The sequence below is a fragment of the Mustela lutreola genome, chromosome 10, assembly GCF_030435805.1.
Source record: "Mustela lutreola isolate mMusLut2 chromosome 10, mMusLut2.pri, whole genome shotgun sequence".
Taxonomy (NCBI): domain Eukaryota; kingdom Metazoa; phylum Chordata; class Mammalia; order Carnivora; family Mustelidae; genus Mustela; species Mustela lutreola.
Window position 1 is genome coordinate 9,359,810 of NC_081299.1, and position 16,212 is coordinate 9,376,021.

At 43.7% G+C, this 16,212-nt stretch overlaps 1 protein-coding gene across 8 annotated transcripts in view; it reads left to right on the forward strand.

Annotated features, from left to right (window-relative positions):
- Nucleotides 1–16,212, forward strand: part of PRDM2 (PR/SET domain 2) — a 126,198-nt gene that overhangs the window by 10,798 nt on the left and 99,188 nt on the right. For 6 of the 8 annotated variants that reach the window (XM_059137559.1, XM_059137562.1, XM_059137563.1 and 3 more), the window contains exon 2: nt 4,783–4,856. The exons of 1 other annotated variant lie outside the window; for it this stretch is intronic. In XM_059137559.1, coding sequence (XP_058993542.1) covers nt 4,848–4,856 — 9 coding nt within the window. In that variant the 5' untranslated portion in view covers nt 4,783–4,847. Of the gene's footprint in view, nt 1–3,068; nt 3,087–4,782; nt 4,857–16,212 lie in introns of those variants that run through there. One more of the 8 variants, XM_059137561.1, reaches the window with a different exon arrangement.

Here is a 16,212-nt window from a genome sequence, read left to right on the forward strand (position 1 = left end):
ACAGCAGCCTCGCAGTAGTTGAGGTTATCTTGACACTTTAAGAAACCAGTATTGGAATAAAGACCCTAATTATTGTTGCTGTATCGATACGGGTCATGTATAATCAAATCATTTTTATGATATTATTAACTTAAATATTTGTAAGGATGATTTGTCCTAGAATTTGGAAGTAATATCTTGAAAAGTTAAGTATGTACATATTACTGAAGCCACAGATATGTACAATCAGGACCATGCTCTTAGTTTTCTAAGAATGTGTGCTATATTGGGGTACCTGGGTGGCTCAGTCAGTTAAGTGGCTCCTTTTGGCTTGGGTTTTGGTCTCAAGGTCTTTGGATCCCACCCCGCATCAGGCTCCTTGCTCAGTGGGGGGACTGCTTCTCCCTCTCCCACTCTCCCTGCCTGTGCTCTCCTGTTCTCTTTCTGTCAAATAAATAATAAAATCTAAAAAAAAAAAAAAAAAAAAAAAGAATGCTTTTAGCTAAGTGTAGTAGGTGATAAAAATTTGCATGCTCTAAATTTGTGTATCTGCCTACTGTACTTTATCTGATAAATGTCAGCAAGCTGGAATGGAAGGGATGTGTAGAAATAGTCAAGGCAGTTTGGTCAGGTATAGAAATTGAAAAAAGAAACTAAGGCATAAGCCAGGATAGAAGTCTTGGTGATTTTAAGATTTTCAGTATTTGCTATTGGAAAACCAGAGGCACTTAACTATTTAGCATTTTTTTTTTTTTTTTAAGTTTGGTGGCATTATTAAGTTTCAGTAATAGGTTTGGAAAGATTCCTCCCTGCCTCCACACTAATAGGATTGTTAGTTTTGGTTCTCACATGTGATAAAACTTGGACCTTGAGTATATTAGTTAAGTAGGTATGTGAAAACAATGCTGTTGAGGTCAACACTTAATATGAAAATATGTAGGATTCTAGGCGGCTTTCACAGGGGGTTTGCACTGCCGGTGGGATCTTTGGGAAGTTCCTTGAGAAACAGCTTTTAGAATCTGGAGTTGCCGTAAAATATATTGTGGTATCCCAGTAAGTTACATGATTATTGTAGTTCATAGGTTCTCAGCTGGGAAGTTATTTGGGGAGGTGTTTAGGTATTTTTGATTTTCAAAATTACCAGAGGCACTGCAGGCCGTGACTTTTCAGGGCAGTGCTGGGTGGCTGTCATAGAAGGGACAGGCGAGGAGTGGTCGCGCGTCCAAAAGGCAGTGGTCTTCTCTTGAGAGGCACTGCCAGGTTCTCAGTTCTTGTGTTTAACATCCCTTGTTTTTAATATAGTTTAATAAAGGATTTAATTTTTTAAAATAACATGAGAAGTCAGTGTTGGATTTGCAGTGCTTTTGACATTGCAAAATATTTTAGATAAATAATTTGACAATGTTGTGAGTCAAGAGAGGGGAAAAAAAATGACGCGCTGGAGACTGGTTTTTGGCAGTTGGGATTAGTTAGAAGTGATGGAGAGAAGAGTCCAAGCATACATGTATGTAGTGAACCGTTGAAAAAAAAAGATGGTAAGATCATTTTCTGTGGAAAGAAATGGTGAGTGTGTTCTAGTAGAACAAAGAGGGAACAGACAGTACAGAAAGTCAAAGAAGTTATTATTTAACAAGTTGAATTATTTGTTGTAACTTTTTATTAAGAAAAGACGAGATTCCCTGGGATAACAAATGAAAAACGAAAATGTTGTAAGTACTTTAATTTTTGAGTTCTTTGGGATTAGAGGCCAGATGCCATGGAATCTCAGTTGTTTGACTTGTGCCTGTGAGCCAGCAGCCACAAAAGGGGAGGAAGGAAAGGAGGAAAGTGTTAAGTGAAGGGGAAAAAAGCAGTGACAGCAGATGGGAAGAAGGAGGCAGTATCTGTTTTGATGAAAGAAACGGCAGCTCCATCCTTTGGTGTTCTTAGGATAAAAGTCTTGGTGTCCTCTCGGACTTCCTCCTTCATACCTAACACCTACTGTGGCAGCAAATCTTGGGGGCTCTGTGTATAAAGTATATCCAGGATCTGATTACTTCTCCCCTCTCTTCTACTGTATGGGCCAAGTTGCCACCATCTCTTGCCTAGTTGGGGGCATTGGCCTCCTGAGAGGTCTGCTTGCTCCCACGTTGCTCCCTTATGGTCTCTTTTAAACCGAAGTCACACCAGGTGCGCCACCTTGAGCCTCCCAGTGGCTTTCCATCCCTGATGGAAAAGCTCTAGCTATTTTGGTGAACAGTGTTTACTTTGTAAAATCTATACTTTATCTGTCTCCCCCCCCCATCCCTACGTCACCCCCACACCTTTCTGAATCACCTCCTCTACTTTCCTTTTCATTCACTGTGCCCCTGTCACCTTCCTTGCCCTCCCTCAAACACCCAGGCACACCTCCGAATAGGGTTTCTCACTGCCTTATGATGCTCCTTCCTCAGACCCTCCCTGGCCCACAGCTCTTCTTCTGGCTTTTATGCAGATGTCCCTTTCTTTTCTTTCTTTCTTTCTTTCTTTCTTTTTTAAAATATTTTCTTTATTCACTTGACAGAGATCACAAGTAGGCAGAGAGGCAGGCAGAGAGAAAGAGGAAGGAAAGCAGGCTCCCTTCCGAGCAGAGAGCCCGATGCGGGGCTCGATCCCAGGAGCCTGAGATCATGACCCGAGTCGAAGGCAGAGGCTGTAACCCACTGAGCCACCAAGGTGCCCCGCAGATGTCCCTTTCTTACTGAGGTCCTCTCTGACCACAGTGTTGGAGTCCCAGGTAGGGAGACAGAGACTGTATTTCCTACCTCCCTCTTTCCCTACCACTTCTATTTTTCCTTAAAGCACTTTTGCTACCTGACCTGCCCATTTTACTGATTTGTTTATTGCGGTCTCTCCCCGCCAGAGGGCTGGGATTGTTCTGCTCACTGTATGTAGAGTGACTCCTGACCACCCTGAACTTGTCTTGTTAGTTGAGGATGCTAGTACTACCTCTGTAAAACTCAGCTGGGCTGATTTACGTGAAGGTGTAGCATGGTTCCTGCTGGTCTTAGAAGACACCTCACAAATGAGAGCTGCGATGATGATACCGATGATTCTTGTGGGAAGAGGAAGACAAGCCGAAGGAAATGGTAAAGCATCATAGCTTTTTCCAAAGATCTTTCAGACAGCATTTGCATTTTACTGCGGGTTTTTAGTTCTGTTCCTGAAAGAGGACTGACTCCCTGTGGCCAATGTTAGTAAATCCATCCGTAAAAGCTCAGTAAGAGGGCAAGTGAAACTGTTGACATTTCATTCACTTCTGGGTGCCACGTTGTCCATCATGGTCCTCCTGGCAGACTGTGTGGCATTCAGTAGGCACTGATGACAGAGGAGGCAGAGGGGCGCACACCTTGGCATGTGACAACCGGATACACAGCTTAACTCCACGACAATTTCAAGTCTCAGAAAAGGATCGATTCTGCTCAGTAGGAGATGTATATACACTAAGGAAAGGCGTGTTCAGTATATATGAGAGAGATATTCAGTATGAAAATTTAAAGGGATGGACCTCATGGGTTGTTAATCTGCAGTTTTCTGAAATCCTATTCATGGAGTATTTCCTTACTCAGAATATATACGGGTCCGCCTAGCACCGAGCTCTCCAACAAGATGTAAGTTACACCCCTGTGCCACTTGTGAGTAAAAACTAGTTCAGATGACCAGGTCCTGACTTACATATAGTACCTTTGATGGTTAAAGGTGATCAGGTGAGTGTTGTTAAATAGCCCAAGGGGGAAAAAAATCCCCCCAAACTGTCCTTATTAATGAACTGGGGTAAAATGTCAAAGTACTGTTTTTTTTATGATAAGTGGGTAGGCTGCATGTTCTTCTAAGATGAAGAATGTCATGAAGTCACACGTTCCTTTGTTTTATTAGCAATTAGAACATAAAGGTCCTACAATGTGAGTGGAGTCTTGTGCATCTGGGAAGGAGGGAGAATCTATTAAAGCAAGTTCACAAAGAAATAGGAGATTATGCCTGATGGTGTGTGTGCGTACGTGTACCTGCTGGAAGTGTTTAGGACATCACTGTGGAAAGGCCACTTCAAATGGTATGGCTTTCACTTGTGAGTGACTTCAGTGACTTCCGGGATGTCCATGACAGAAAGGAGCATCTTCACAGATTGTCATTTAGAATCAAGTATGTCATATGCATTTATAAGAAATGATTTTTGTCTCAACGTTTCAGGGTACTGTGAATATACCGAATGAAAATTTTAAAGGGATAAGTGCGGTTCTTTCCAAACAGCCTTTATTAAAACATTTGCCTTTTACTACAAGGGTTCTGTTTTGTTCTTCAAAGACCAACTCCCTGTGGAAATGTCAGCCAGTCTACTTTTCTACTTCAGGAATGTGAAAAACTACATAATGTAAAGGGTCTAATTGTGTTTGCATTCGACACAGTATTGATATAAGTGAAAGAAGGACATTTGTTTCCATTGCATAATAAATTACTCAGCACTGCTTTGTGTTTCTGACTATTGACAGAGCTAATCTGTTTCTTCGTAGGAATGATGCAATTTCACAGCAAAATTTTGATGTCATTCTAATGAGTCTGCTTTCGATTGTAGAGTACAATGAAGGGCTAGTAAAGATTATTAAGAAATCTATTTTATTGTAGATAATAAATCTGCAAAGTAAGCTCTCAGCATAGATGGAAGTTGAGCCGGCACAGGGCTGCTTTATGAATAGCCCTTTGAACAAACTCTGCAGTTCTGTATGTGGTTTTAAATCACTGTCAAATTGTAGGCAGGTACATATTACAATTGTCTGTTTTTCTTTTTAGGGCTCATGTAATCAAAGAAGTTTCTTTGTTGTGTGTATCTTTTCAGAACACAACAGGAATTGAAAATGAATCAGGTGAGTTTAAAAATAAGAATTTATACAAATACATTACCTAGATGTTAGACCAGTTCTTGGTTTTTAAAAGATCAAAACACACACATTCATTTCTCCCAGATTTTCTTTTTTGTTTCTTAGTACCATTAACTAGTTCATCACTTTCATAGTGTGCATTTGTTCGCGGAGTGGCGTGTGCACTGTTGTGGCAGGGGTCGGCGTTTCTGTGGAACCCTGCACCGGGGGCTGGTTTTTGGAGACCTTGTGTCTCTGCCTTTCCCCTGCCACACTGTAGTGTTAATTTTTTGTTTTCGTTTTGGAACTTACTGAGCTTTCATTTTTAATACTTTTTATTTTGTCAATTATCCATTGGCTGAAAAGGGAAGATTGAAATTTATTTAATTTATTTTTACAGACTGAAACTGATCAAATGGGAGACTTTATAAGCATTCTGTCCTTGAAAAACTGTGGACAGAATAAAAACAAGAAGGCAGATATTAAAATATAAGATGTGTTTCTTGGTGGAGGGTGTGGGACTACCTGGGGATTAAACAGTTCTGCTGGGGAGATTTCTGCAGCCTCAGGGGTGTTCTGATAAGTAAAATCAGTTATGTGGACTTAACGTATTCTAGAGGATTCTAAGGATTCTTATTTCCTGGTCTTAATATCATTTCACTTGTAGTTGCAGAAATTCATGGGTGTTAGAAACACTCTCTTATGAGATCATAATAAACACATTTAAAACATATGAAAGGCAGAACTTAAAAATGTGAAGTCTAATTTGTTGTGCTTAGCTTTAAACTATCAGACTTGAAAACATTTTGTGTCCCTCCTTTTCTGAAATTTTGGACACCTTTTTATCATTTACAGGTGCTTCTAACTGGAGTCCCAGTTTTATTAGGGTGGCCATGCTTAAGTTCAGTCCCGTGTTGCATTGAGAGATGTGTGATTTTTGGAATGGATTCGATTTCTTTTCATAACTTTCCTTTATCAAAAATACGTTTATTTTAATGCAGAGGACCATACATCATAAAAAATGAATCTGGCGAACACATGGGGCACGTGGTTTCTATTATTTGACAACTTGCAGATTTACTGACATGCTTTTGAAGCCAAATTAGTTTTGAAGTGGTGAGGTGGGGGAGGGGAAAGGCGAACAGGGTGGATTTTTATAGTCCTTGTTCATCAAAGTTAGGTGCCTATATATGTCATACATTTCATTTATTTTTCTATCTGAAGACTGATTCCACATATCTGTTCACCCAAAGGAACTTGCTCTTTTCCTGCCGAGAACTGCTCTCAGAAGAGCCTTGGGATTCTGGATGAGAACGACTGTGAATTCTTCCAGAGTGGAATTCAAATATTGACCTTGCTTTTGGGGCATCACTGTTCAGCAGTCAATTATTTCAGGTGGCTACAAGGTTACCCGTAGGCTTAGTCAGGCTTTAATTCTCACACTCTATTCAGCTACTCAGATTTTTATTTCTAACGTCTTTTGACCTGTTTTGACACCTCATACTTTCACTTTTTGGTTCCTTTTATATCAGGTGACCTTGTGTTTAGAGAAAGTCCACGTGCCTTTCAAAAGAGTTGTAGCCATAACCTTTTCTTTTTTGGCTCTTTCACAATTTCATTTTGTTTTTGACAAGTTTTAATATCAGATTTGCAGAGGACTGCCTTTGATGCCAAATGCCAAATATCGGTGGAAAAGTGTCCTCTTATGTTTCTAATGGTTAGCACATTTCTGATTTGGATGTAATTTAAGTGGTCTGGTAGTAATGAAACTTTTATTTGGATTATAAGAATTGTCCACTTTTTATGAGTAGAATTTTCAGCGTCTTTAGTTATATTTTCCTTATTGGAGGGATTTTACTTGCATGATGGTTTTATGTCATGGCATAAAATCAATGAGTGTTTTTCAACAACTCAGTAATTTTTAAAAATTAAGAATTGTTTCAGGACATTTTACATTTTTCCCCTCTTATATTTATCGTTCTCATTTTCAGCCAGTGAAAATGAGCAATCAGTGCTTTAGAAACTTGAAAGTAACCACACAAAAATTTGGATATTAAAAATGTTTTAACTTGAGGGCGCCTGGGTGGCTCAGTGGGTTGGGCCGCTGCCTTCGGCTCGGGTCATGGTCCCAGGGTCCTGGGATCGAGTCCCGCATCGGGCTCTCTGCTCAGCAGGGAGCCTGCTTCCCTCTCTCTCTCTCTCTGCCTGCCTCTCTGTCTACTTGTAATCTGTCTGTCAAATAAACAAATAAAAAATCTTTAAAAAAAAAAAATGTTTTAACTTGAACCAGATTGATTTTTTTAAAGCTTATTTATTTAAGCAATCTCTCTACCCACATGGGCCTCGAACTCATGACCCTGAGATCAAGAGCCGTATGCTTCACTGACTGAAACAGCCAACCAGGCGTCGCTGAACCAGATTGATTTTTAATTAAAATCTTTAGGGTCAGATTATTCTCTCTAGGGACTCAGCAAGTCCCTAGATGAATTTTAGCAGTTAGCATTCAGGTCTGTCTCTTACAGTGGGCGTGGTCTGGATGATAGTAGCACAGTATCATTCATTCATATGTGTCTGCTGGTGGAGCTTTGGGGACTGAAGGCTCCCCAGAGTGAGCCGACCTTATTGTGCACAAACGGGTTCTGTAGAGGAAACAGCAGATGTGGGAGTCTCACAGTGTTTTAAGAGCTGACTACTGCACCAGTGATCTGAACCGCTCAGTCTTAGACCAGTGTTCCAAGTGGCTTATGGTGCGGTGGCTCCCCAGGCTCTCTCCCCCTCCAGCTCTGGGCTCTGCAAAGCCTCTAGACCCACATATTCTGTGTCCTTTCTCCTCCAGTTTGTTCTCTACTCAACACTTACCCCTTCTCTTATCTTCCCAGCTCGGAACTCCGATTGTGTTTTGCCTGTGAGTGTTTGTTTCTTCCTGCCCGGTCCAGGCCCTTTGGCAGGCAGGGGGGGAGCCGCTCTGCTCCTTGTTTCATTCTCGCATTTTCTTTTCTCTCCATTGTAAATCCCAGATACCCTCTGCTTGCTTCATTAGCATCAAGTTTGCAGATGTTCCACTGTTTTCCTCCTTTTCTCCCCCCAGATGTATCTAGGGGATTACAAACTTTACAAGAGAATTTTTCATTGAGTAAAGAGTTTAGAGAGCTTCTGTAAAACAGAATATCAAGGGTGAGCTCAGTTCCCTAATTGGAATATGCTTATGGTAGTTTAAAATCCATATGCTGGAGTTTACTACCACGTCCTGTCGTCCTGTCTACTGACGGCTAAAGCAACACGCCAGGCACTCTGTTAAGTCTCGTGCACATTGTTTTCTCACTCACTTAGTCTTTGTGGACATTCTGTGAAGTGTAGGTATTATCTCCATTTTATGGATGAAGGCCTTAAAGCCCAGAGAGGTGGCCATGGCTTGCCCATGACCGCTCACACAGGAAGTGGTAAGAGCTCTGATTCACACCCTTGCTAGTCCAGAGCACGGGTTCTTGGCCACCATGCCTTATTGATGCATCAGTCAGGATAAGCCGTGTGATGCTGTGCTGACAGACCGCTCCGGAATCTCGGGGAATTAACGCGCCACCTTTAATTTCTCGTGCTGGGCTGCGCGTCCTATGTGGGTTCACTGTGGCGGTGGCTCAAGATCCAGATATGATGGGGGCTTGGTCTTGATATACATCACTTCTACTCCTATGTAATTCGTCTGAGGTAGTCATTGGCCACATCTAACTGAAAACAAGGAGGTTAGGGGCCGGCTGGTGCGGAGGGCAGTGCGGTCCGGTCAGGTGCCTGGAGGAGAGGAGAGCTGTGGTATTTGGGGATAGCATCGGTCATTTTGCCCCAGCTTTACTGAGATATAGTAGACGCGGAGCCTGGTGTAAGTTTTAGCTCTAATGAAGTACTACAACTGCCTTGATTTCTGGTTTACTGAGTCACGGTTAGGGTTTTTTGTTTTGTTTTGTTTTGTTTTTTTCTTTTAACGAATCTTTGGGTAACTCAAGTTCTTCTTGATAACTTGAACCTTTCTGTGAACATAGTAGCTTATGATTGCGGCATCTCTCCGTCCTGATCACTAATCTACGGTATTGCCCGCAGCCTATAGCAAAACTTAGGTTAGCCACTTAGCCTTCCAGACTTTTTTTTTTTTTTTTTTTTGCCTTCCAGACTTTTAAAAAAAGTTTTATATAGTAAAATAACAAAAGCAGCCTTTAATCACTGGATGCTGCAGCTCCAACCCCGAGAGCAACTCCAACCCTGAGAGCAGCTCCAACCCCGAGAGCAGCTCCAACCCTGAGAGCAGCTCCAACCCCGAGAGCCATCCATAGTTGCGTTATTTTCGCTGTTCTGGATGTTCTTTCTTTGCCTCGTTCGTCCTGCGCACACTGCCCCCCAGCGTGTTGTGGATTCTGCAGTGAACCAGAGAGGCAAGGGCTCTGCTCTGCATCTTACCTAGTCAGAGAGAGACGGTTGAAAAGCGGAACACGAGACCATTTCAGGTGGTAGAAAATGTTGTGCAGACAGTGAAACCCCGTAATACAGTTAAGAATGATGAGTGAAGGCAGGGGGAGGCTCTTCGGATTCCATGGTCAGGGAAGGCTGTTCTGGACAAGTGACTAACAATTAAAACAGAGACTCAGGTGATCACCAAGAATCAGATACGTGAAGATCCAGTGAAGAAAGAGATCTCAGTAGTGATGAGCCAGTAGTGAGCGCAAAGGCCCTGAGTTGGCCCTGAGTTGGGAGTGAGCTTGCTGGTTCAAGGACCCAGACAGAACAGGCTGGGGGCTGGGCTTGGCAAGCATCAGGGACTCTGGGACAAGGTGAAGCTGGGGAGAGGCAGGGGTCAGATTCGTAGAACCTTAAGGGCCATAGAAAGAATTTGTTATTTTATTGGAAGTGCAGTGGAAAGCCACTGGACATTGACATGATCTCTATTCCGTTTTTTAGAGCATCACCTATGTCTTTGTTGGGCAAGAGGATAGCAATATGCTCACTTACTATTGAGATTAACACCGTATTTGAGGATAGTTTCTTCAGTTGGGCAATTTAATGGGCCTGCCAGCTTTTTGCAAGAGCATACTTTCTTATGTGATTCAGAGCTATTTGACTACTGTTGTCTTCCAGAGACGGTCTGAAGGTTTTCTTGTTCTGTGTCCTCATCTCTTTATTGTTGTTACAGTCATAGTCATTCCTTAACCAAACACAATTTAATGCTGTTTCAGTGAGCTGAAGCTTGTTTCATCCCCTCCCCCATTGTTTGCTCCCAGAATAGTAGCTAAGAGTCTTGTTTGCAAGTTTAAACAAAGAAGCGCAGTTCATAGAATTTAAAGTATTAGCACTCTGCTTCTGGGATGTCTTTTGCCGCTAACAGCAATTAACTGTGGTGATTATCATTAGTCTGTTGCAGAATAATATGCATCTTAGTGTGAATGTACTGTGACGTATTCTCCGTGCGAAGTGATGTTCAATCTAATCTCTTCTGCCAGCCTCCGCTGTTGCTCTCCAGTGTTTTGATTAAGTTGAATTTTTAAGAAACTAGGTGCCTTAATTAAATAGATTAAAACATGTATAATCGTCTATGGTCGTTTTCTGGGTGGAGTATGTAAAAAGACTGACTGGTATGGATTTAAATAAAATACCAGTAAAACTGCTTATGTTTATATTTTGAAAAATAAAGACATTTGTGTTTACGGCCTGTCTCAGATGCTGCGTGCAGCCCCATTTCACAGCAGCCAATGCCAGGGTCATGCTACGTGGTGCTGTGTAGAGGAGTTATCTGCCCGGTTCCCCGCGTATCTGTCCAAGAGGTGGGGGGGGGTGGTTGCAGGGAGTGGAGCAGGCTGTTGCCATGGCTACCTTGTGCCTGGAGCAGAGCAGGTGAGGGAGGAATGAATGGGCAGGGAAGTGTGGATTCAGCTCCGTGGTCATCCTAAAGATAAGAGTAGACTTTGGGAGATGGGAAACTTGGAGGCTTTTGATCAGAGGAATGCTTGAGTTGGGTCAGAAAAAAACTTTGAAAGAAAAAAAGGTTTTTTCTTGGCATCAGTATTTTTATACTTCATTTTCTGGGACCATTAAAGTTTCATTTGAACATGATCTAAAGAGAAGAGTGTAGAAGTCACTTATTTTACTTTATAGATTTTATTTATTTATTTGAGAGAGGGAGAGGGAGAGAGAATCGGAAGCAGACTCCATGCGGAGCGCAGAGCCTGATGTGGGGCTTGATTTCACGACTGCAAGATTGTGACCTGAACTGAAGCCGAGAGTTGAATGCTTAACTGACTAAGCCAACTGCGTGCTCCTATTTTATTTTAAAAACCAACCTTGAGGTATAATTTTTGTGTATTAAAATGTGCTCATTTGAAGTGTATAGGTCTTAAGTTTGATAAGGACTTGCCTATATCCACTGCTCTCAACGATGTAGAATACTTCCACCACCCCAACAGACCCCAACAGTGCTTTCTTGCTGCTCTTCCGTTAGTATTCCCCGCCCAGGCCCTGCCCCTGGCAAGCACCGATTGGCTTTCTGTCTCTGTAGGTTTGGTTTTTCCTGCATTTCACATGAGTGGAATTGTTAGTACTTGCCCTTTTGTGTTTGTCTCCTTTTTTTTTTTTTTAAAGATTTTGTTTATTTATTTGACACAGAAATCACAAGTAGGCAGAGCAGCAGGCAGAGAGAGAGGGGGAAGCAGGCTCCCTGCTGAGCAGAGAGTCTGATGTGGGGCTCGATCCCAGGACCCTGGAATCATGACTTGAGCCGAAGGAAGAGGCTTCCACCCACTGAGCCACCCGGGCGCCCCTTGTGGTCTACTCTTGAGCAGCAGTGTTGTTTAGATCCATCATGCTGTTGTCTGTATCGGTAATTTGTTCCTTTCATAGAGGACATTTTTGGGGGGACATCTGACCATGCAGATCAATCTTGTATATTGTTTTATTTTCTATAATTCTATTTCTTTTTCTTCTTTACTTTTCTTTCTTTCTTTTTTTTTTTTTTTTTTAAAGATTTGTTTATTTATTTGACACAGAGAGAGACAGCACAAGCAGGGTGAGCAGGAGGCAGAGGGAGAGGGAGAAGCAGGCTCCCCTCAGAGCAGGGAGCCCGATGTGGAGCTCGATCCCAAGACCCTGGGATCATGACCTGAGCCAAAGGCAGCCGCTCAACGACTGAGCCACCCACGTGCCCCTGTAATTGCATTTCTAAAGACTTGATGAAACCTTGGATGGCTTTCTCTCCTTCATTTTAGGTTATCTTCCCCTTTTCTCCTAGTCCTAGATACGTATACACAGACAGATGCACACACAAGGTGTAAAAAATTGAAACCACTTTTTCTGTTTTAGAATGTTAATCATATAGAATTACATTTATATAGGTAATTATAAATGCAAACTTGATTTTTCAGACCTCTTAAAAAGAGACTTCCAAGTAAGATGATTGCTGTGTGTGAGGACTTAAACCTCAATTAATGAATGTATAGTTTGGAAAATTAATATGTTTAATGGTGGTGGCACTTAAATCTCATTTTGAATCATGTATTCTAACAGATAAAATAGCAATTTTTATGAGGTCTAGGGACCTTGTCTTTCTGAATGAAATATTATTTTTTTTTAAGATTCTATTTATTTATTTGACAGAGAAATCACAAGTAGGCAGAGCAGCAGGCAGAGAGAGAGGGGGAAGCAGGCTCCCCCCGAGCAGAGAGCCTGATATGGGGCTTGATCCTAGGACCCTGGGATCATGACCTGAGCCAAAGGCAGAGGCTTAACCCACTGAGTCACCCAGGCACCCCGAAAATATATTATTTCTGAAATTTGAAAAAGAACTAGCAACTTGGATGACATTTCCTTATATAACTGTGGAAGGAACTATGGCAAGAAGGATTATATTTTTCATTATTCTGATATTAATGCTTTGGTAGAGAAAAAGGTTATAGGATTGTTTAGCTCTTCTGCACCTTTGCTGTCTGGTGACTCACATTCCACCTCCAGTCTTGGCTTGTGACCTGTTGTGTGACCTTGGGCAAGTCACTTGACCACTTAGTATTTGCTCTCTTAATGTTACGTAGACCGAGTAGAGGTGCCCACCCCATGCGGTTGTGGTCAAGAGTAAATAAATTCATAAAAGTAAAGGCCAGTGCCTGGCATGTAGGAGACACTGTGCAAGTGTCAGCGTCATCATCATCATCATCATCATCATTTTCAGCTAGTAACCAGGTGTGGGTTCTGCCCTATAGCATACTTGTCAAGCACTGTTAGTGGTTAGTTCAGACCAAGGCATTGCTTGTTTGGACTATGAGAGAAACCCCCTCATTGATTGTTTTGCTGACTGTCTCTCTCCCCTTGGGACCATTCTCTACAGGCCTTGAGTTCTGTATTCATACAACATAAACCTGACCATATAGGATGTCAGAAAAGTGGGCAGTTACGAGTTGTTTGGAACATCTTCCTGGATGAACTGGGGTTTGAACTTGACCTAGAAGGATGTAGAAGATACTGACTGCTCAGCAGAATTGAGGGCAAGAAAGATCAGTGGTCGGGAGCCCATCAGCTGGAAGCCTGCCTTGTGAAAGACCCCAAGGATAGGAGGACCTCCAGAGAGTGGTGCCTGAAGGGACCAGGGAGGAACTTTAAGAGTAAAATTGGGATTTTTCTGTGATTTCTTCCAATAGAATCCCTACCACCCCCCAAAGCTGTAGATAGACCAAACACACTCCATTGGACTTGAAAGACTGTGGCTCCATAGTTCTGCTGCCTTGGAGGAAGGTAGGTCGAGATTTGGTTGCTGGCTCAGCAGTAACACACTCACTAGGAGGCAGTAGAACTCTCCTTCTGGACAAAGGGAAGGATTATGTTAGGTTGAGAAGAGCTCTCCGGTACCTAATTTACTTTGCCTCTCTCGAACCTTAAAAGACTCTAAAACCAGTAGAGTAAAGGCTGAGTTTTATTTAGAAAGTTCTTAAAAAGAATTCTGAACCAGATGCTTTTTTGAATGATTGATCAGGAAGGCAGAGGGGTTTGGAGAAGTTGATGATAGAAGAGACTGGAAAGCAGAAAACCTTCCCATCACATCACACTGGTCTCCTGCCCGAAGCCCTCCAGTGGTGTCCTGCTGCGCTCCAGAGGCATCCCAATGTCTGTGCCCCGGCCTTCAAGCTTTGCAGGTTCTGCTTGCTCCCTGGCTTACTCTGACCCAGCCACAGTGGTCTCGTTTTGTTCCTGAACATGCCAAGTTGTCTCCTCAGGATGTTTCCCTAGAATGCTCAGTCACTTGGCCATTCTCATCTCTCAATTCCAAGTGCCTGTGTCTGTGATCTTCTCTAAGATGTCCCTTGCCCCCATCCCCATGGCTACCCTAAGTAGGATAGTGTCCCTTCCTTATCTGTTTCTTACACTCTTTATTTCATGGGTCCCAGTGGGATACCCTGGCAGATGGGCAGAACCCGTCTTGTCTTCGCTGCTGCTTTCCTCAGGTGGCTCCATGCTGGCTCGTGGGGCTCATATTGGACATGTGTAGGATGAGGAGTTTGCTGGGTTATTTCAGATTGGAAGGATGATGGAAGCAGTGGGAATTGGGGAAAGGGATAGGATATGGCAGTACCACGAGCTCCCCGGTTGCGTTTGACTGTTGACCTCTCCCCCTCCTTGAACCTTTTCCCTGGCTTTTCTGATGTCATGTTCTTGGTGCCCCTTCTGCCTCTGTGACGTCGCTCCTGGCCTTGTCTTCCATTCTTAGTGGCATCCCGAGGGCTTTGTCCTGGCTTGTGTCTCATTCTCTGATCTCATCCGCCCTCCTGTTGAGTCTGCCCCTCTTTTAGCCATCCCTGTGCACCCAGACTTGGTGGCACTTGTCTGCGGATATGTGTGTGTTGTTTCCAGCAACCACTGCTCGGAGCGAGGCATCCCAGGTCAGGCACCAGGTGCGGTTACAAGTGACAGAACCTGCCCCCTGTGTCTGCAGCCTAAACTTGCCCCGGTGGAGGGGCCATTAAACGGGCCAAGCAGTAAGTGCGGACAAAGTGCAGAGTGCCCTGAGAGGGGGAGAGTGTGCTAATGGAGCCTTGGGGGGGAGATCCTGCTCCGTAGGACAGTGGGAACAGACTTCCTTAGGGTAGGGCAGAGGCCTCGGCCACGCCTGGTGGCTCCCTGATGGGTCTGGCCTTGTTGGTCTCAACCAAGCAGGTGCTTCAAGGAAAGGCGAGGAACTCTCTGCAGCTTTCCTTTCCCTTCCCTGTGCAGGAGCTTGAAGGGGGCACAGACAAGAAGTTGCCTTTAATTGCCTTTGAAGCTACTTATCCCAGTTTATATTTTGCTTGTTCTCCTTTAGCGATGCACAGGGAAACCCTTACCATGAACACCCACCCTCGTGCCCGCAGGGAGCAGCCTCTCCTGCCCCGGTGGAGAAGGAAGGGAGGCAGGACGCGGACGTGCGGGCCCGGCCCTCCTTCCTTGCTTTCCTCTGCTCTCTCCATCATACGGTCCCTCAGAGTCTCTCTTGTTCTCTGCTTCGCAGGGCCGAGTTGGGAGGTGCCCAGGGAGCGGAGGTGGTGTGTTTAGTGTAGCAGTCTGCCAGCTTTTTGTCTCTGTGGGTTAGATTGGTGGATATTTCCCATGTCAGAAATTGAAACACATTTTTTTTAAAGCTTAACTTGGGGCTTGAACTCAGAGATCTCGAGATCAAGAGCCCCATGCTGTACCGACTGACTGAGCCAGCCCCTTGAAACAGAAATGTTAATTGGTGGCGAGGATTCACAGGAAGTTGCAAGTAGTCCTTGGACTCTTACTCAGCCTTACCCAGTGGTGTAACATTTTCCCTTATTACAGGATCAGGACCAGGAAATAGACCTAATTCAGGAGTTAGACTACAGGCTTTATTTGTAAACCAGAAAATTAAAAAAAACACAAGATCAGAAGCTACTTACCCCAGCTACCCCACATCCATTAGCTAGTGGAATTGATGACATCATCACTTGTCATGACCCCTGGAAAACTCCCCTCTTCACACTGGCGGATGAAAAGGGCAGGTGACATCTCAGTGTCATTGTAAAAGTAGCGCTGAGCTTGGGGACTCCTGGCAGGTGGCCCTCAATGATCGTGCGAGGCCCCGCTGATTTAGTGGTTGGAATGGGGGCTCTGGAATCCACCTGGATTTTGTTTGGGCTCCGCTGCTTTAAAACCACGTAGCTTGGGACCATTACTCCCATTACTTGACAGGACAGCTCTGGAGCAGAGTATTTGAGAGTCCAGACCCTGAAGCCTGACCGCCTGGGTTTGAATCCTGGCGGGGCCGCTTACTAGCTGGGACTGGGGGCAGGTTTCAGTTTCGTGTGGAAAGTGAAAGTACCCACACCCGGAGTGGTGTAAAGATGAC